This window comes from Pristiophorus japonicus, unplaced genomic scaffold, assembly GCF_044704955.1.
Source record: "Pristiophorus japonicus isolate sPriJap1 unplaced genomic scaffold, sPriJap1.hap1 HAP1_SCAFFOLD_1193, whole genome shotgun sequence".
NCBI classification, from domain to species: Eukaryota; Metazoa; Chordata; class Chondrichthyes; family Pristiophoridae; genus Pristiophorus; species Pristiophorus japonicus.
Window position 1 is genome coordinate 21,064 of NW_027250857.1, and position 22,278 is coordinate 43,341.

General features: G+C 52.9%; 1 protein-coding gene across 1 annotated transcript in view; it reads right to left on the minus strand.

Moving 5' to 3' along the window:
- The window catches only part of rnf8 (ring finger protein 8, E3 ubiquitin protein ligase), a gene marked incomplete at its 3' end in the record, with an annotated part of 57,836 nt that overhangs the window by 16,887 nt on the left and 18,671 nt on the right, over positions 1 to 22,278 (minus strand). The window contains exon 4 of the mRNA XM_070870219.1: positions 11,332 to 11,394. Within this exon, the coding sequence (XP_070726320.1) occupies positions 11,332 to 11,394 (63 nt within the window). The remainder of the gene's footprint in view (positions 1 to 11,331; positions 11,395 to 22,278) is intronic.

Here is a 22,278-nt window from a genome sequence, read left to right on the forward strand (position 1 = left end):
GGAGAGAGAGAGACGGGGGGGAGAGAGAGAGACGGGGGGAGAGAGAGAGACGGGTGGGGAGAGAGAGAGGTGGGGGAGAGGCGGGGGGGGAGAGAGAGAGACGGGGGGAAGAGAGAGAGACGGGGGGGTGAGAGAGAGACGGGGGGGAGAGAGAGAGACGGGGGGGGAGAGAGAGACGGGGGGAAGAGAGAGAGACGGGGGGGAGAGAGAGAGACGGGGGGAAGAGAGAGAGACGGGGGGGGGAGAGAGAGAGACGGGGGGGAGAGAGAGAGAGACGGGGGAGAGAGAGAGAGAGACGGGGGGGGAAGAGAGAGAGACGGGGGGGGAGAGAGAGAGACGGGGGGGGAGAGAGAGAGACAGGGGGGAGAGAGAGAGAGACGGGGGGGGGAGAGAGAGAGACAGGGGGGAGAGAGAGAGACGGGGGGGAGAGAGAGAGACGGGGGGGGAGAGAGAGAGAGACGGGCGGGGGAGAGAGAGAGACGGGGGGGAGAGAGAGAGACGGGGGGGAGAGAGAGAGAGACGGGCGGGGGGAGAGAGAGAGACGGGGGGAGAGAGAGAGACAGGGGGGAGAGAGAGAGACGGGGGGGAGAGAGAGAGAGACGGGGGGGAGAGAGAGAGACGGGGGGAGAGAGAGAGAGGGGGGGGAGAGAGAGAGACGGGGGGGAGAGAGAGAGACGGGGGGGGAGAGAGAGAGACGGGGGGGAGAGAGAGAGACGGGGGGGGAGAGAGAGAGACGGGGGGGAGAGAGAGAGAGACGGGGGGGGAGAGAGAGAGACGGGGGGCAGAGAGAGAGACGGGGGGGAGAGAGAGACGGGGGGGAGAGAGAGAGACGGGGGGGAGAGAGAGAGACGGGGGGGAGAGAGAGAGACGGGGGGGAGAGAGAGAGACGGGGGGGAGAGAGAGAGACGGGGGGAGAGAGAGAGACGGGGGGGAGAGAGAGAGACGGGGGGGAGAGAGAGAGACGGGGGGGAGAGAGAGAGACGGGGGGGAGAGAGAGAGACGGGGGGAGAGAGAGAGACGGCGGGGGAGAGAGAGAGACGGGGGGGAGAGAGAGAGACGGGGGGGAGAGAGAGAGACGGGGGGGAGAGAGAGAGACGGGGGGGAGAGAGAGAGACGGGGGGAGAGAGAGAGACGGGGGGGAGAGAGAGAGACTGGGGGAGAGAGAGAGACGGGGGGAGAGAGAGAGACGGGGGGGAGAGAGAGAGACGGGGGGAGAGAGAGAGACGGGGGGGAGAGAGAGAGACGGGGGGAGAGAGAGAGACGGGGGGGAGAGAGAGACGGGGGGGAGAGAGAGACGGGGGGGAGAGAGAGAGACGGGGGGGAGAGAGAGAGACGGGGGGAGAGAGAGAGGGGGGTAGAGGAAGGGGGAGAGAGAGAGACGGGGGGAGAGAGAGAGACGGGGGGGAGAGAGAGAGACGGGGGGGGAGAGAGAGAGACGGGGGGGAGAGAGAGAGACGGGGGGGGAGAGAGAGAGACGGGGGGGAGAGAGAGAGACGGGGGGAGAGAGAGAGACGGGGGGGAGAGAGAGAGACGGGGGGGGAGAGAGAGACGGGGGGAGAGAGAGAGACGGGGGGGAGAGAGAGAGACGGGGGGGAGAGAGAGAGACGGGGGGGAGAGAGAGAGACGGGTGGGGGAGAGAGAGACGGGGGGGGAGAGAGAGGACGGGGGGGGAGAGAGAGAGACGGGGGGGTGGAGAGAGAGAGACGGGGGGGAGAGAGAGAGAGACGGGGGGAGAGAGAGAGAGACGGGGGGAGAGAGAGAGACGGGGGGAGAGAGAGAGACGGGGGGGAGAGAGAGAGACGGGGGGGGAGAGAGAGAGACGGGGGGGGAGAGAGAGAGACGGGGGGGAGAGAGAGAGACGGGGGGAGAGAGAGACGGGGGGGGAGAGAGAGAGAGAGACGGGGGGGAGAGAGAGAGAGAGAGACGGGGGAGAGAGAGAGAGACGGGGGGGGGGGGGGAGAGAGAGACGGGGGGAAGAGAGAGAGACGGGGGGAGAGAGAGAGAGACGGGGGGAGAGAGAGAGAGACGGGGGGGAGAGAGAGAGACGGGGGGAGAGAGAGAGAGACGGGGGGGAGAGAGAGAGACGGGGGGAGAGAGAGAGAGACGGGGGGGAGAGAGAGAGACGGGGGGGAGAGAGAGAGACGGGGGGAGAGAGAGAGACGGGGGGGAGAGAGAGAGACGGGGGGGAGAGAGAGAGACGGGGGGGGAGAGAGAGAGAGACGGGGGGGAGAGAGAGAGACGGGGGGGAGAGAGAGAGACGGGGGGGAGAGAGAGAGACGGGGGGAGAGAGAGAGAGACGGGGGGAGAGAGAGAGACGGGGGGAGAGAGAGAGACGGGGGGAGAGAGAGAGACGGGGGGGAGAGAGAGAGACGGGGGAGAGAGAGAGAGACGGGGGGGAGAGAGAGAGACGGGGGGGAGAGAGAGACGGGGGGGAGAGAGAGAGACGGGGGGGAGAGAGAGAGACGGGGGGGAGAGAGAGAGACGGGGGGGAGAGAGAGAGACGGGTGGGGGAGAGAGAGACGGGTGGGGGAGAGAGAGACGGGGGGGGAGAGAGAGAGACGGGGGGGAGAGAGAGAGACGGGGGGGAGAGAGAGAGACGGGGGGGAGAGAGAGAGACGGGGGGGAGAGAGAGAGACGGGGGGGGAGAGAGAGAGACGGGGGGAGAGAGAGAGAGAGACGGGGGGGAGAGAGAGAGAGAGACGGGGGGAGAGAGAGAGAGAGACGGGGGGGAGAGAGAGAGAGAGACGGGGGGGAGAGAGAGAGACGGGGGGGAGAGAGAGAGAGAGAGACGGGGGGGAGAGAGAGAGAGAGACGGGGGGGAGAGAGAGAGAGAGAGACGGGGGGGAGAGAGAGAGAGAGACGGGGGGGAGAGAGAGAGAGAGACGGGGGGGAAGAGAGAGAGACGGGGGGGAGAGAGAGAGACGGGGGGGAGAGAGAGAGAGAGACGGGGGGGAGAGAGAGAGAGAGACGGGGGGAGAGAGAGAGAGAGACGGGGGGGGGGGGAGAGAGAGACGGGGGGAGAGAGAGAGAAACGGGGGGGAGAGAGAGAGACGGGGGGGAGAGAGAGAGACGGGGGGGAGAGAGAGAGACGGGGGGGAGAGAGAGAGACGGGGGGGAGAGAGAGAGACGGGGGGGAGAGAGGAGACGGGGGGGGAGAGAGAGAGACGGGGGGGAGAGAGAGAGACGGGGGGGAGAGAGAGAGACGGGGGGGAGAGAGAGAGACGGGGGGGAGAGAGAGAGACGGGGGGGGAGAGAGAGAGACGGGGGGGAGAGAGAGAGACGGGGGGAGAGAGAGAGACGGGGGGGAGAGAGAGAGACGGGGGGGGGAGAGAGAGAGAGACGGGGGGGGAGAGAGAGAGCCGGGTGGGGGAGAGACGGGGGGGGAGAGAGAGAGACGGGGGGGAAGAGAGAGAGACGGGGGGGTGAGAGAGAGACGGGGGGGAGAGAGAGAGGGGGGAAGAGAGAGGGACGGGGGGAAGAGAGAGAGACGGGGGGGAGAGAGAGAGACGGGGGGGAAGAGAGAGAGACGGGGGGGGGAGAGAGAGAGACGGGGGGGAGAGAGAGAGAGACGGGGGGAGAGAGAGAGAGACGGGGGGGGGGAGAGAGAGAGACGGGGGGGAGAGAGAGAGACGGGGGGGAGAGAGAGAGACAGGGGGGAGAGAGAGAGAGACGGGGGGGGAGAGAGAGAGACAGGGGGGAGAGAGAGAGACGGGGGGGAGAGAGAGAGACGGGGGGGAGAGAGAGAGAGACGGGCGGGGGAGAGAGAGAGACGGGGGGGAGAGAGAGAGACGGGGGGGAGAGAGAGAGAGACGGGGGGGGAGAGAGAGAGACGGGGAGGGGAGAGAGAGAGAACGGGGGGGAGAGAGAGAGAGACGGGGCGGGGGAGAGAGAGAGACGGGGGGGGAGAGAGAGAGACAGGGGGGAGAGAGAGAGACGGGGGGGAGAGAGAGAGACGGGGGGGGGAGAGAGAGAGAGACGGGCGGGGGAGAGAGACGGGGGAGAGAGAGAGACGGGGGAGAGAGAGAGACGGGGGAGAGAGAGAGATGGGGAAGAGAGAGAGACGGGGAGGGGGGGGGGAGAGAATACGGGGGGAGAGAGAGACGGGGGAGGGAAGAGATGAGGGGTAGTGATGGGGGCGTGTGGGAGAGACAGGGGGTGGGGGAAGAGGCAGGTGGTGGGAAAGAGAGGAGACGATGGAGAGGAGGTGGAGGGGCAGGGGGAGAGACAGAGACAGAGGGAGGGAGACAGAGAGAGACAGAGGGAGGGGCAGGGGGAGAGACAGAGACAGAGGGAGGCAGACAGAGAGAGAGAGAGACAGAGGGAGGGAGACAGAGAGAGAGAGACAGAGGGAGAGGGAGACAGAGACAGAGGGAGGGAGACAGAGAGACAGAGACAGAGGAAGGGACTAAGTTCCCTGGACCTCTTGCTCCAGGAGGTAGCCACACTCTGTAGATTAAACACTTTAGAAGTGACACGTGGTCAGGTTCAGGAGGGTGTGACTGTGAGTGAGGCAGGGTACGGGGATCCAGGAGGTCGAGTTGCAGGAACCTGAGTCCCTGCACTTTGCAATAGATGAGAGGAAGTGTGCAGACTGCGGTGTGGACCAGCACTGACTAAGGCAGCGTGGTGCAGATAGCCATTGAAGTGCGGGGAGTCGAGGCAGCTGGCTGCAGTCAGGGACAGTGTAGTTAGGGGCAGGGATCGGGGTTTTTTGCGGCCAAAGCGTGAGTCCCGAAGGCTGTGTTGCCCCGATGCCAGGGTAAAGGACATCTCCTCCGGGCTGGAGAAGAACTTGGGAGTGGGAGGGGGAGGAGCCAATTGTCGTGGTTACATGTAGGTACCAATGACATAGGTAGGAGTAAGAGGTTCTGCTGAGAGAGTTTGAGCAGCTCGGGACTAAATTGAAAAGCAGGACCACAAAGGTAATAATCTCCGCATTGTTACCTGAGCCACGAGCAAATTGGCATCGGGTCACTAGAACCAGGGAGATGAATGGGTGACTCAGAGGTTGGTGTGGGAGAAGTGGGTTTCGAATCGTGGGGCCCTGGCACCAATACTCGGGAAACAGAGAGCCGTTCCGTGGGAACGCACTGCACCTGAACTGTGCTGGGGCCAGAGTTCTCGCGAACCGACTAATTAGGGAGGTAGACAGGGCTTTAAACTGAATAACGGGGGTGGGCAGGAGGAGGGTCCCAGTGGAGAAAATCTAGAATGCTAAAGAGAAAAGAAAAGGAAACAATGCAGGAAAGTGATTGTGGTAAGGATAACCACATTATGTCAGCAAGGGACAGAGCGTACAAACAACAGAGTGCACTCACAAATAGGATCCAGGGAAGAACAAACAGCGATCAGACAAATAGGGCTATAGTACAAAATAATGTTACGATGTCTAATAATGTTAAAAAGACAAATCTAAAAGCATTGTATCTGAATGCACGAATCATCTATAATAAGGTAGACGAATTAACAGCACAAATAGATGTAAACAGATACGATATAGTTGCAATTACGGAGACATGGTGTAGGGGAGGACGAAAACCCCCTCATTTTACCCAGAAGGAAAGGGGCTGTGGGATCAGTCTGTGCTGTGAATTGAAACCGATGGAAGGAAAACTTTGGGACACAAATGGAGACCCCCCCGTGTTTGGACTCATAGGAAAGGGAATTTAATTTGGAACTATCTACCAGAAAGTTTGAAATCCTAAAGTGCACATGGAAGAAACTATGAACTTTAATCGAATTTGGGATTTTTTTAAAGGTCTGCAAGAAAAGGGGTGGAGTCAATATCAAAAGGGCCAGTTTGGACATTGGAACTAATCAAATTGTCTGGGAACTGTATACCCTCGAAACTTGCCCCTTGAAAACATTAGCATTTAAACAATGCCACATACATATTCCAACATCAGGCATAGAAATATCTGGCTCAGGCCAGACTAGCACAATGGCTACAGGAGGCCAATGCAATCAACACCCACTCAAACCTTGAGTAGGTTAAGATCAGTGGGGAAAAAAAACCTAAAAACCTCAAACTGTTGCATTTTTCAAAATCAAAAGTCCACCAATGAGAAGAATCGACTTCAGCAGGAGAGGCGGACTGGATAATCTGGCTATAAAAAAAGGGTTTCTGACGTAGTGAAGAAGAGAGGAGTGATGATTTTCCCTGCCCTGGTGATTCAACAACCACAACCACAGGCCTCTCGACACGGAAGGAAAACCAGTGTCCGAAGACACTGAAGATAGAAGAAACAAACCACCAGACTGCAGAAGGCACAGTAGTGAGTATAACCTCTGGTCCCCAGAACTCCCAACTCAGTTAGGCCAGGAAAGGTGGGAGGTTGGGCATTGTACTGCTAAACTGGTGTAAAGATTTTCGTTGTGTCCGTTTAGTGGGATTTAGGGGGATTGTTTTGTTGGTGTATTGCTGTTTTGTTGAGTTACACCTTGCCAAATAAATTGGAAGCCTAAAGTTCCTCTTGGAATCACCTTGTCTCAGTTCTATTGTATTACATCTCCTGATCGTGAGTCTTATGTCAGAACCGTGTAAGGGAAGCTAGGAGCGCCTCGAAAACGCTCAACTGTGTGTCACAGGCTCGGGAAGAAGGGGTTAGGAGTGTTTGACACTCACAGGTGCCTCACAGGCTAGGCATAAGCTGTGGGGACGCACGAGTCTCAAAACCCCCTTCATAAGCTGTGGACACAGTCTCTCCAGGGGTGCTCTTGCAGCACTCAGGGTACCTCACAGGCCAGGCATAAGCCCAGAGAGAGACACCCAAGGCACAACAACCCTGTGAAAACCCCTTACAATGGTTACAGGGTGACCAGGGTTGGGAACTGAATAGCCAAGGATATTCGATATTTAGGAAGGATAGGCAAAAAGGAAGAGGGGGTGGTGTGACATTGTCAGTAAAGGATGAAATCAGAGCAATAGTGAGAAAGGATATTGGCTCAGAAAATCAAGATGTAGAATCAGTCTGGGTGGAGCTAAGGAGCACCAAGGGGCAGAAAACGTTGGTGGGAGTTGTCGACAGGCCTCCAAACAGTAGTGGCAGTGTAGGGGACGGCATCAAACAGGAAATTAGAGATGCATGTAACAAGGGTACTACAGTAATTGTAGGTGGCTTTAATCTACATGTAGACTGGCCAAACCAAATTAGTAATAATACTGTGGCAGATGAATTCCTGGAGTGTGTATGAGATGGTTTTTTAGACCAGTTTGTTGAGGAGCCTACGAGGGAACAGGCTATCCGAGATTGGGTATTGTGTAATGAGATGGAGTTAATTAACAGTCTTGTTGTGCGGGGTCCTTCAGGGAAGAGTGACCATAACATGATTGACATGCAGAGTATACTGGAGAGGGAGGGTGAACAGCCAGTTGTCGTGGTACATGTCGGAACCAACGATATAGGTAAGAAGCGGGAAGAGGTCCTACAATCTGAATTTAGGGAGCTAGGAGTTAAATTAATAAGTAGGACCTCAAAGGTAGTAATCTCTGGATTGCTACCTGTGCCACATGTTAGTCAGAGTAGAGGGAGCAGGATAATTAGAATAAGTACGTGGCTTGAGCAGTGGTGCAAGAGGGAGGGACATTGGAACCAGTTCTGGGGGAAGTGGGACCTGTACAAAAGAGACATTAGCTTGGATGATGTGAAATCTATATGGGTAGAGCTGCAGAACACCAAAGGGCAAAAAACATTAGTGGGAGTTGTGTACAGACCTCCAAACAGCAGTAGTGATGTTGGGGAGGGCATCAAACAGGAAATTAGGGGTGCATGCAATAAAGGTGCAGCAGTTATAATGGGTGACTTTAATATGCATATAGATTGGGCTAACCAAACTGGAAACAATACGGTGGAGGAGGATTTCCTGGAGTGCATAAGGGATGGTTTTCTAGACCAATATGTCGAGGAACCAACTAGGGGGGAGGCCATCTTAGACTGGGTGTTGTGTAATGAGAGAGGATTAATTAGCAATCTCGTTGTACGAGGCCCCTTGGGGAAGAGTGACCATAATATGGTAGAATTCTACATTAGGATGGAGAATGAAACAGTTAATTCAGAGACCATGGTCCAGAACTTAAAGAAGGGTAACTTTGAAGGTATGAGGCGTGAATTGGCTAGGATAGATTGGCGAATGATACTTAAGGGGTTGACTGTGGATGGGCAATGGCAGACATTTAGAGACCGCATGGATAAACTACGACAATTCTACATCCCTGTCTGGCGTAAAAATAAAAAAGGGAAGGTGGCTCAACCGTGGCTATCAAGGGAAATCAGGGATAGTATTAAAGCCAAGGAAGTGGCATGCAAATTGGCCAGAAATAGCAGTGAACCCAGGGACTGGGAGAAATTTAGAACTCAGCAGAGGAGGACAAAGGGTTTGATTAGGGCAGGGAAAATGGAGTACGAGAGGAAGCTTGCAGGGAACATTAAGACGGATTGCAAAAGCTTCTATAGATATGTAAAGAGAAAAAGGTTAGTAAAGACAAACGTAGTCAGAATCAGGGGAAGTCATAACGGGGAACAAAGAAATGGCAGACCAATTGAACAAGTACTTTGGTTCGGTATTCACTAAGGAGGACACAAACAATCTTCCGGATATAAAAGGGGTCAGAGAGTCTAGTAAGGAGGAGGAACTGAGGGAAATCCTTATTAGTCGGGAAATTGTGTTGGGGAAATTGATGGGATTGAAGGCCGATAAATCCGCAGGGCCTGATGGACTGCATCCCAGAGTACTTAAGGAGGTGGCCTTGGAAATAGCGGATGCATTGACAGTCATTTTCCAACATTCCATAGACTCTGGATCAGTTCCTATGGAGTGGAGGGTAGCCAATGTAACCCCACTTTTTAAAAAAGGAGGGAGAGAGAAAACAGGGAATTATAGACCGGTCAGCCTGACATCGGTAGTGGGTAAAATGATGGAATCAATTATTAAGGATGTCATAGCAGCGCATTTGAAAAGAGGTGACATGATAGGTCCAAGTCAGCATGGATTTGTGAAAGGGAAATCATGCTTGACAAATCTTCTGGAATTTTTTGAGGATGTTTCCAGTCGAGTGGACAAGGGAGAACCAGTTGATGTGGTATATTTGGACTTTCAGAAGGCCTTCGATAAGGTCCCACACAAGAGATTAATGTGCAAAGTTAAAGCACATGGGATTGGGGGTAGTGTGCTGACGTGGAATGAGAACTAGTTGGCAGACAGGAAGCAAAGAGTAGGAGTAAATGGGTACTTTTCAGAATGGCAGGCAGTGACTAGTGGGGTACCGCAAGGTTCTGTGCTGGGGCCCCAGCTGTTTACACTGTGCATTAATGATTTAGATGAGGGGATTAAATGTAGTATCTCCAAATTTGTGGATGACACTAAGTTGGGTGGCAGTGTGAGCTGCGAGGAGGATGCTATGAGGCTGCAGAGTGACTTGGATAGGATAGGTGAGTGGGCAAATGCATGGCAGATGAAGTATAATGTGGATAAATGTGAGGTTATCCACTTTGGTGGTAAAAACAGAGAGACAGACTATTACCTGAATGGTGACAGATTAGGAAAAGGAGAGGTGCAATGAGACCTGAGTGTCATGGTACATCAGTCACTGAAGGTTGGCATGCAGGTACAGCAGGCGGTTAAGAAAGCAAATGGCATGTTGGCCTTCATAGCGAGGGGATTTGAGTACAGGGGCAGGGAGGTGTTGCTACAGTTGTACAGGGCATTGGTGAGGCCACACCTGGAGTATTGTGTACAGTTTTGGTCTCCTAACTTGAGAAAGGACATTCTTGCTATTGAGGGAGTGCAGCGAAGGTTCACCAGACTGATTCCCGGGATGGCGGGACTGACCTATCAAGAAAGACTGGATCAACTGGGCTTGTATTCACTGGAGTTCAGAAGAATGAGAGGGGACCTCATAGAAACGTTTAAAATTCTGACAGGGTTAGACAGGTTAGATGCAGGAAGAATGTTCCCAATGTTGGGGAAGTCCAGAACCAGGGGTCACAGTCTAAGGATAAGGGGGAAGCCATTTAGGACCGAGATGAGGAGAAACTTCTTCACCCAGAGAGTGGTGAACCTGTGGAATTCTCTACCACAGAAAGTAGTTGAGGCCAATTCACTAAATATATTCAAAAAGGAGTTAGATGTCGTCCTTACTACTCGGGGGATCAAGGGGTATGGCGAGAAAGCAGGAATGGGGTACTGAAGTTGCATGTTCAGCCATGAACTCATTGAATGGTGGTGCAGGCTCGAAGGGCTGAATGGCCTACTCCTGCACCTATTTTCTATGTTTCTATGAATTCTTTATTAAGATGGAAAGTGAAGTAGTCCAATCCGAAACTAGGGTCCTAAATCTAAACAAAGGAAACTACAAAGGTATGAGGAATGAATTGGCTATGATAGATTGGGACGATTCATTTCAGAGGCATGAAGGTGGATAGGCAATGGCTAGTATTTAAGGAACGAATGCATGAATTGCAACAGTTATACATTCCTTTCTGGCGTAAAAATACAAAAGGAAAAGTGGCCCAACCATGGCTAACAAAAGAAATGAAGGATAGTATTAGATCCAAAGAGGTGTCATACAAAGTTGCCAGAAAAAATAGCAAGCCTGAGGATTGGGAGCAGTTCAGCAAAAAAGTACCAAGAGGTTGATTACGGGGGGAGTAAACTTGCAAGGAAGATAAAAACCGACTGCAAAAGTTTCTGCAAGTATGCAAAAAGAAAAAGATCAGTGAAGACAAATGTGGGTCCTTTACAGTCAAAAACGGGAGAATTTATAATGGGAAACAAGGAAATGGCAGAATTAAATAAATACTTCGGTTCTGTCTTCACGGAATACTCGAAGGGCCAAATGGCCTACTACTGCTTCTATTTACTATGTCTATGAGAGGGTCAGGTGGGGCGGGACAAGCGAGGCAGGACAGAGGGGCGGGACAGAGGGGACGGGACAGAGGGGACGGGACAGAGGGGACGGGACAGAGGGACGGGACAGAGGGGACGGGACAGAGGGGACGGGACAGAGGGGACGGGACAGAGGGGACGGGACAGAGGGGGCGGGACAGAGGGGGGGCGAGTGGGACTGGTGGGACAGAGCGCGAGAAAAAGAGCGAGACAGAGAGAAAGTGAAAGAGAGAGAGAGAGAGACAGAGTTAGAGAGGAGGAGAGAGGTGTGAGAGAGAGAGGGAGCATGTGTGTGTATTGAACCAGGAACAGGGGTCAGTGACAGGGGATGAAAGCAGTATTGAGCCACACGCTGGGCTTTGTGCAGAGAGACCACCCATGGAGAGGAGGATTGGGTGATCGCTGGGACACGAGCTCCGTGTGACGTGGTGCTGAGATGGACTGTACCTCTGGGGTGCTGAGGCTCAGGTGGTGGTGCAACTTGTGATCCAGCAGATGTTTCCTCACTGCCTGAAACAGAGATTGCAGATAAACCACGGGATTGTACCCAATCACCCCCCAGCCCCATTACACTCCACACCACCAATCCCCACCGACCCCTCCCACACCCACCGATCCCCACCACCACCGAACCCCACCCCCCACCGATCCCCCCCCCACCGACCCCTCCCACACCCACCGACCCCTCCCACACCCACCGAACCCCACCCCCCACCGATCCCCCCCCCACCGACCCCTCACAAGAAGGGGGAGGATTGAGGAAAGAGTACATTTAAAAGCAGCGAGAGAAATGCCAAGGCTCTGGAGCAGAGCTGAAGTTTGGGTAAAGATAAGCTGAGTGGGTCTGGGAGAGACGGAGACAGTAACAAAGGTCATAGGGCATTACTGCCAAGGGTGACATCAGGGAAAAGGAGAAAAAGGTCAATGCTAAAGGCACTATATCTGAACAAAATAGATGAATTAATCGCAGATAGAAATGAATAGGTTTGATCCAATGGCCATTACAGAGACATGGTTGCACAGTGACCAGGGTTGGGAACTAAATATTCCAGGATACTTAACGTTTAGAGGGGATAGGCAAATTGGAAAAGAAGGAGGGGTATCCCTGATAATAAATGACACGGTTGACCACTCCATCTCCAGCGCCTCTCCACCATCGTCCAGCTGGGTGGGACTGCACTCGCCTGGTTCCATTCTTCTCCATCTCATCGTAGCCCGAGATCCACCAGCAACAGCTTCTCTTCCCGCCCCCGTATCGTTATCTCTGGTGTCCCCCAAGGGTCTATCCTTGGCCCCCTCCTAGTTCCCATCTATATGTTGCCCCTTGGCGACATCATCCGGAACCACAGCGTCAGTTTCCACATGAGACACCCAGCTCTACCTCACCCCCACTTCTCTCGACCCCTCCACGGTCCCTAAATTGTCACACTGTTTGTCCAACATCCAGTTCTGGATGAGCAGAAATTTTCTTCAGATTAATATTGGGAAGACCGAAACCATTGTTTTCAGTCCCTGCCACAAACTCCGTTCCCCAGCCCCTGACTCCATCCCTCTCCCCAACTCCTGTCTGAGGCTGAACCACACTGTTCGCAACCTGGGTGTCATATTTGACTCTTAAATGAGCTCCCGACCACATATCCGCAGCATAACTAAAGCCGCCTATTCCCACCTCCGTAACATCGCCCGTCTGCGCCACTGCCTCAGCTCATCCGCTGCTGAAACCCTCATCCATGCCTTTGTTACCTCCAGACTTGACTATTCCAACGCACTCCTGGCTGGCCTCCCACATTATACCCTACGTAATCCTGGGGCCTGATAGTCTGCATCCCAGAGTACTTAAGGAAGTGGCCCTAGAAATAGTGGATGCATTGGTTATCATTTTCCAACAGTCTATTGACTCTGGATCAGTTCCTATGGACTGGATGGTTGCTAATGTAACACCACTTTTTAAAAAAAGGAGGGAGAGAAAACGGGTAATTATAGACTGGTTAGCCTGACATCAGTAGTGGGGAAAATGTTGGAATCAATTATTAAAGATGTAATAGCAGCGCATTTGGAAAGCAGTGACAGGATCGGTCCAAGTCAGCATGGATTTATGAAAGGGAAATCATGCTTGACAAATCTTCTGGAATTTTTTGAGGATGTAACTAGTAGAGTGGACAAGGGAGAACCAGTGGATGTGGTGTATTTGGACTTTCAAAAGGCTTTTGACAAGGTCCCACACAAGAGATCAGTGTGCAAAATTAAAGCACATGGTATTGGGAGTAATATTACTGACGTAGATAGAGAACTGGTTGGCAGACAGGAAGCAGAGAGTTGGGATAAACGGGTCCTTTTCAGAATGGCAGGCAGTGACTAGTGGAGTGCCGCAGGGCTCAGTGCTGGGACCCCAGCTATTTACAATATACATTAACGATTTAGATGAAGGAATTGAGTGTAATATCTCCAAGTTTGCAGATGACACTAAACTGGGTGGCGGTGTGAGCTGTGAGGAGGATGCTAAGAGGCTGCAGGGTGACTTGGACAGGTTAGGTGAGTGGGCAAATGCATGGCAGATGCAGTATAATGTGGATAAATGTGAGGTTATCCACTTTGGTGGCAAAAACAGGAAGGCAGAATATTATCTGAATGGTGACAGATTAGGAAAAGGGGAGGTGCAACGAGACCTGGGTGTCATGGTACATCAGTCATTGAAAGTTGGCATGCAGGTACAGCAGGCGGTGAAGAAGGCAAATGGCATGTTGGCCTTCATAGCGAGGGGATTTGAGTATAGGAGCGGGGAGGTCTTACTGCAGTTGTACAGGGCCTTGGTGAGACCTCACCTGGAACATTGTGTTCAATTTTAGTCTCCTAATCTGAGGAAGGACGTTCTTGCTATTGAGGGAGTGCAGCGAAGGTTCACCAGACTGATTCCCGGGATGGCAGGACTGACATATGAGGAGAGATTGGATCGACTGGGCCTGTATTCACTGGAGTTTAGAAGGATGAGAGATCTCATAGAAACGTATAAAATTCTGATGGGACTGGACAGGTTAGATGCGGGAAGAATGTTCCCGATGTTGGGGAAGTCCAGAACCAGGGGACACAGTCTATGGATAAGGGGTAAGCCATTTAGGACCGAGATGAGGAGAAACTTCTTCACTCAGAGAGTTGTTAACCTGTGGAATTCCCTGCCGCAGAGATTTGTTGATGCCAGTTCATTGGATATATTCAAGAGGGAGTTAGATATGGCCCATATGGTTAAGGGGATCATGGAGAGAAAGCAGGAAAGGGGTACTGAGGTGAATGATCAGCCATGATCTTATTGAATGGTGGTGCAGGCTCGAAGGACGAATGGCCTACTCCTGCACCTATTTTCTATGTTTCTATGTTTCTAAACTTGAGGTCATCCAAAACTTGGCTGCCTGTGCCCTAACTCGCACCGAGTCCCGCTCACCCATCACCCCCTGTGCTCACTGCCTCGTGTCCTAACTCACACCGAGTCCCACTCACCCATCACCCCCTGTGCTCACTGCCCCGTGTCCTAACTCACACCAAGTCCCACTCACCCATCACCCCCTGTGCTCACTGCCCCGTGTCCTAACTCACACCAAGTCCCGCTCACCCATCACCCCCTGTGCTCACTGCCTCGTGTCCTAACTCACACCGAGTCCCACTCACCCATCACCCCCTGTGCTCACTGCCCCGTGTCCTAACTCACACCCAGTCCCGCTCACCCATCACCCCCTGTGCTCACTGCCCCGTGTCCTAACTCATACCCAGTCCCACTCACCCATCACCCTCTGTGCTCACTGCCCCGTGTCCTGACTCGCACCGAGTCCCACTCACCCATCACCCCCTGTGCTCACTGCCCCGTGTCCTAACTCACACCCAGTCCCACTCACCCATCACCCACTGTGCTCACTGCCCTGTGACCTAACTCGCACCGAGTCCCACTCACCCATCACCCCCTGTGCCACGTGTCCTAACTCGCACCGAGTCCCACTCACCCATCACCCCCTGTGCCACGTGTCCTAACTCACACCCAGTCCCACTCACCCATCACCCCCTGTGCTCACTGCCCTGTGTCCTAACTCGCACCAAGTCCCGCTCACCCATCACCCTCTGTGCTCACTGCCCCATGTCCTGACTCGCACCGAGTCCCACTCACCCATCACCCCCTGTGCTCACTGCCAGTGTCCTAACTCGCACCGAGTCCCGCTCACCCATCACCCACTGTGCTCACTGCCCTGTGTCCTAACTCGCACCGAGTCCCGCTCACCCATCACCCCCTGTGCTCACTGACCCGTGTCCTAACTCGCACCCAGTCCCACTCACCCATCACCCCCTGTGCTCACTGCCAGTGTCCTAACTCGCACCCAGTCCCACTCACCCATCACCCCCTGTGCTCACTGCCAGTGTCCTAACTCGCACCGAGTCCCGCTCACCCATCACCCCCTGCGCTCACTGCCCTGTGTCCTAACTTGCACCGAGTCCCGCTCACCCATCACCCCCTGTCCTAACTCGCACCGAGTCCCGCTCACCCATCACCCCCTGCGCTCACTGCCCTGTGTCCTAACTCGCACCGAGTCCTGCTCACCCATCACCCCATGTGCTCGCTGGTCTACATTGGCTCCCAGTTAAACAACGCCTAGATTTCAAAATTCTCATCCTTGTTTACAAATCCCCCCATGGCCTCGCCCCTCCCTATCTCTGTAACCTCCCCCAGCCTCACAACCCCACAAGATATCTGCACTCCTCAAATTCTGGCCTCTTGAACATCTCTGATTATAATCGCTCAACCATCGATGGCCGTGCCTTCAGCTGCCTGGGCCCTAAGCTCTGGAACTCCCTCCCTAAACCTCTCCGCCTCCGTTCCTTAAAACCGACCTCTTTAACCCAAGCTTTTGGTCATCTGCCTTAAGTTCTTCTTATGTGGCTCGGTGTCAAATGTATCTGTTTTGTCTTGTTACACTGCTGTGAAATGCCCTTGGGACGTCTTACTACGTTAAAGGCGATATATCAACAAAAGTTATTATCTTAGCTTGGAAAATGAAGAAGTCGAATGAGTTTCGGTAGAGTTAAGTTACTACCGGTGCCACGTGCTAATGAGTATAAGAATAGGATAGAGAGGATGAACACATGGCTGGAGAGTTGGTGTAGGAGGGAGGACTTTAAATTTCTGAGGCAGTGGGACCGTTTCTGGGGGAGATGGGACCTGTACAAACCGGACGGGTTTGCACCTCAACAGCACCGGGACCAGTAACCCCGCGGGGAGTTTTGCTAGTGCTGTTGGGGAGAGTTTAAACTAGCTTGGCAGGGGGATGGGGACCTGAGAACGAATTCAAAAGGGAAGGAAGTAAAGCTGAAATTAGATAGCAAGAATCTAGGAAGCGAATCTGTAAGACAGAGGAAACAGGGTTTAGTATGTAGTAAGCAAGGAGGTCTTCCTGTGCTGAATGGTATATACTTTAATGCAAGGAGTATAGTGAATAAGGCGGATGAGCTAAGAGCACAGGTAGACACTTGGGAGTACGACATTATAGCCATTAGAGAGACATGGCTGAAAGAGGGGCAGGTTTGGCAGATCAATATTCCTGGCTACAGGACTTTTAGACAAGATAGAGAGGGGGTAAAAAGGTGGAGGTGGGGTGCAGTACTGATTAAAGAAACTATTACAGCAGTGAGGAGGGATGATTTGTTCGAGGGATCAGCAAATAAGGCCATATGGGTCGAATTGAAAAATAAAAAAGGGGCGATCACACTGCTGGGAGTGTATTATAGACCCCCAAACAGTGGGAGGGAGATAGAGGAGCAAATATGTCGGCAAATTGCTGTGAAGTCTAAAAACCATAGGGTAGTAATAGTCGGGGATTTTAACTATCCAAATATTGATTGGGACAAATTTAGTGTGAAGGGTATAGAGGGTACGGAATTCTTGAAATGCATTCCAGAGAACTTTTTTAGTCAGTATGTAGCAAGCCCAACACGAGAGGGGGCGGTTTTGGATTTAGTTTTAGGGTATGAAGCTGGGCAGGTTGAAGGGGTATTAGTGGGGGAGCACTTGGGTGCCAGTGACCATAATTCAGTCAGATTCAAGTTGGTTATGGATAAGGACAAGGGTAGACCTGGAATAAAAGTCCCAAATTGGGGAAAAGCTAATTTTACTAAGTTGAGGAGTTATTTGGGCACAGTGGACTGGAAACAGCTACTTGTGGGTAAATCAGTGTCGGAACAATGGGAGGCAGTCAAGGAGGAGATCTGGAAAGCTCAGGCCAAACATGTGCCCTTAACAAAAAAACTGGGAATAACAATTCTAGATCCCCTGGATGTCTAGGGACTTATAGGGGAGGATAAAGAAAAAAAGAGACGCTTATGTAATATACCAACGGCTAAATACTGTAGAATCTCTGGAGGAATATAGAAAGTTCAGAGGTAAAATTAAAAAGGATATTAGGAATGCTAAGAGAGTGCATGAAATATTCTTGGCTAGTAAAATTAAAGAAAACCCAAAGATGTTCTATAAATATATTAAGAGTAAGAGGGTAACTAATGAAAGGGTAGGGCCTATTAGAGACCATGTGGGTAATCTTTGTGTGGAGACGGAGGATGTTGGGAGGGTTCTTAACGAATACCTTGCATCTGTTTTCACAAAGGAAAGGGGCAATGCAGATACTGCTATCGAGGAGGAGTGTGATATTCTGGATGAGAGAGGAAGTATTCAGGGGTTTAGCAGCTTTGAATGTAGATAAGACCCCAGGCCCGGATGAAATGCATCCCAGGCTGTTGAGCGAAGTAAATGAAGAAATAGCAGAGGCCTTGACCATCATTTTCCAGTCCTCTTTGGATCTGGGCATGGTGCTGGAGGATTGGAGAACTGCTAATGTAGTACCCTTGTTTAAGAAGGGAGAAAGGGATAGACCGAGTAATTACAGGCCTGTCAGCCTAACCTCAGTGGTGGGAAAAAATCCTGAAAGACAGGATAAATCTACATCTGGAAAGGCAAGGATTAATTCGGGACAGTCAGCAAGGATTTGTTAAGGCAAGATTGTGTTTAACTAACCTGATTGAATTTTTTGAGGCGGTAACCAGGAGGGTCGATGAGGGCAGTGCGTACGATGTAGTATATATGGACTTTAGCAAAGCTTTTGATAAGGTCCCACATGGTAGACTGGTCAGGAAGGTTAAAGCCCATGGGATACAGGGCAAAGTGTCAAGTTGGATCTAAAATTGGCTCAGAGGTAGGAAGCAAAGGGTAATGATTGATGGATGTTTGTGTGACTGGAAGGATGTTTCCAGTGGGGTTCTGCAGGGCTCAGTACTGGGACCCTTGCTTTTTGCGATATATATCAATGATCTAGATGTGAACACAGGGAGTATGATTAAGAAGTTTGCAGACGACACTAACATTGGCTGTGTGGTTGATAATGAAGAGGAAAGTCATGGGCTGCAGGAGGATATCAATCTACTGGTCAGGTGGGCAGAGCAGTGGCAAATGGAATTTAATCCGGACAAGTGTGAGGTGATGCACTTTGGGAGGGCTAATAAGGAAAGGGTATACACATTAAGCGGTAGGCCACTTAATAGTGTAGATGAACAAAGGGACCTTGGAGTGCTTGTCCACAGATCCCTGAAAGTAGCAGGCCAGGTGGATAAGGTGGTTAAGAAGGCATACGGAATGCTTGCTTTTATTGGCCGAGGCATAGAATATAAGAGCAGGGAGGCTATACTTAAATTGTATAATACTTTGGTTAGGCCACAGCTGGAGTACTGCATGCAGTTCTGGTCACCGTGTTATAGGAAGGACGTGATTGCACTGGAGAGGGTGCAGAGGAGATTTACCAGGATGCTGCCTGGAATGGAGAATCTTAGTTATGAGGACAGATTGGATAGGCTGGGTTTGTTCTCATTGGAACAGAGGAGGTTGAGGAGACCTCATTGAGATGTACAAAATATTGAGGGACCTGGACATAGTGGATAGTAAGGGCCTATTTCCATTGGTGGAGGGGACTACCACATTTAAAAGGTGCTTGGATGGGCACTTAAAGTGCAGTAACCTGCAGGGTTACGGACCTAGAGCTGGTCATTGGGATTAGACTGGATGACCGGTGCAGATATAATGGTAAGTACTGCAGGGAATCGAATACGGCCAGGGTGATCTCCTGGACTAGTGTCGATCGCCTGGATGGGTCGGAGAGGAATTTTCCCTGTTTTTTTTCCCCAATTGGCCTGGGTTTTTACCTGTTTTTTGCCTCTCCCAGAGGATCCCATGGCTCCGGTTGGGGTGGAGTGTAGAATGTTTCAGTGTAAGGGGTGTCTCAGTTGTGTGGTGCGGACTGGTTGGGCTGGGTGCTCTTTACCTGTCCGCCATTGTTCATTGTTCATAGGTTTATATGTAACCTTCAGGGCAGCTGACCGAGGGCCGTGTGGCTCTTTGTCGGCCGGCGTGGACACGATGGGCCGAAATGGCCTCCTCCTGCGCTGTAAATTTCTATGTTTCTATGTTTGTAAACAGCAAGGGCAGAAAACATTGGTGGGAGTTGTTTATAGGCCCACAAACAGTAGTTGTAATGTAGGGCAGCGTATAAATCAGGAAATTAGAGGCGCATGTAACAAGGGTAATACAGTAACCATGGGGGACTTTAATCTACATACAGACTGGGCAAACCTAATTTGTAGTAATAGTGTAGAGGACAAATTCATGGACTATATTCAAGATGGTTTCCTAGATCAGTATATGTTGATGAACCAACCAGGGAACAGGTTATTTTAGATTGAGTATTGCGCAACGAGAAAGGGTTAATTAATAACCTTGTCATGAAGGGGCCTTTAGGGAAGAGTGATCATAATATGATAAAATTTGATATTGAGTTTGAAAGTGATTTAGTTAAATCTGAAACGAGGGTCTTTCTAAATAAAGGAAACTACGTAGGTATGGCTAAGATTGGGAAACTACTTTAAAAGAATTAATACATCATTTACAACAAACATACATTCCTTTGAGGCATAAAATCCCCACAGGAAAAGTGGTCCAACTGTGGATAACAAGAGAAGTTAAAGATAGTATTAGATCAAAGGAAGAGGCTTATAATGTTGCCAAAAAGAGCAGTAAGCCTGAGGGTTGGGACATAAAGAAAGGGAAAATAGAATATGAGAGTAAACTAGCAAGAGACATAAAAGCAAATTGTAAAAGCTTCTATAGGTATGTGAAAAGGAAAAGATTAGTGAAAGTAAATGTGGGTCCCTTACAGGCTGAGACAGGAGAAATTATAATGGAGAAGGAGGAAATGGCAGAGAAACAAGAAGACACAAAAAGCCTACCGGAAATAGTGGAGGACCAAGGGTCTAGCGAGAATGAGGAACTGAAAAAATTAGTATGAGTAAAAAAATAGTATTGGAGAAATTAATGGGACTGAAAGCCGATAAATCCACTGGACATGATGGCCAACATCCGAGGGTTTTGAAAAAGGTGGCTATAGAGATAGTGGATACATTGGTTGTCATCTTCCAACATTCCATGGATTCTAGAATGGTAAGACAGAGGTCGATAGATTTTGGATACGAAGGGAATCAAGGGATATGGGGACAGTGCAGGAAAGTGGAGTTGAGGTCGAAGATCAGCCGTGACCTGACAGAATGGCGGAACAGGCTCGAGGGGCTGAATGGCCTACATCTAATTCTTATGTTCACCCCATCGACCCCACCCACACCCCATCGACCCCTCACCCCATAGACCCCACCCACACCCCATCGACCCCACCCACACCCCATCGACCCCACCCACACCCCATCGACCCCACCCACACACCATCGACCCCACCCACACCCCATCGACTCCACCCACACCCCATCGACCCCACCCACACCCCATCGACCCCTCACCCCATCGACCCCACCCTCACCCCATCGACCCCTCACCCCATCGACCCCACCCACACCCCATCGACCCCTCACCCCATCGACCCCACCCTCACCCCATCGACGCCACCCACACCCAATCGACCCCACCCAAACCCCATCGACCGCACACACACCCCATCGACCCCACCCTCACCCCATCGGCCCCACCCACACCCCATCGACCTCACCCACACCCCATCGACCCCACCCACACCCCATCGACCCCACCCTCACCCCATCGACCCCACCCACACCCCATCGACCCCACCCTCACCCCATCGACCCCACCCTCACCCCATCGACCCCACCCTCACCCCATCGACCCCACCCTCACCCCATCGACCCCACCCACACCCCATCGACCCCACCCACACCCCATCGACCCCACCCTCACCCCATCGACCCCACCCTCACCCCATCGACCCCACACTCACCCCATCGACCCCACCCTCACCCCATCGACCCCATCCACCCCCCACCCCATCGACCCCACCCACACCCCATCGACCCCACCCACACCCCATCGACCCCACCCTCACCCCATCGACCCCACCCTCACCCCACCCCATCGACCCCTCACCCCATCGACCCCACACCCCATCGACCCCACACCCCATCGACCCCACCCACACCCCATCGACTCCATCCACACCCCATCGACCCCACTCACACCCCATCGACCCCTCACCCCATCGACCCCACCCACACCCCATCGACCCCTCACCCCATCGACCCCACTCTCACCCCATCGACCCCATCCACACCCCATCGACCCCACCCACACCCCATCGACCCCATCCACACCCCATCGACCCCACCCACACCCCATCGACCCCATCCACACCCCATCGACTCCATCCACACCCCATCGACCCCTCACCCCATCGACCCCACTCTCACCCCATCGACCCCATCCACACCCCATCGACCCCACCCACACCCCATCGACCCCATCCACACCCCATCGACCCCACCCACACCCCATCGACCCCATCCACACCCCATCGACTCCATCCACACCCCATCGACCCCACTCACACCCCATCGACCCCTCACCCCATCGACCCCACCCACACCCCATCGACCCCTCACCCCATCGACCCCACCCACACCCCATCGACCCCACTCACACCCCATCGACCCCTCACCCCATCGACCCCACCCACACCCCATCGACCCCTCACCCCATCGACCCCACTCTCACCCCATCGACCCCATCCACACCCCATCGACCCCACCCACACCCCATCGACCCCATCCACACCCCATCGACCCCATCCACACCCCATCGACCCCATCCACACCCCATCGACCCCACTCACACCCCATCGACCCCTCACCCCATCGACCCCACCCACACCCCATCGACCCCTCACCCCATCGACCCCACTCTCACCCCATCGACCCCACTCACACCCCATCGACCCCACCCACACCCCATCGACCCCTCACCCCATCGACCCCACCCACACCCCATCGACCCCACCCACACCCCATCGACCCCACCCTCACCCC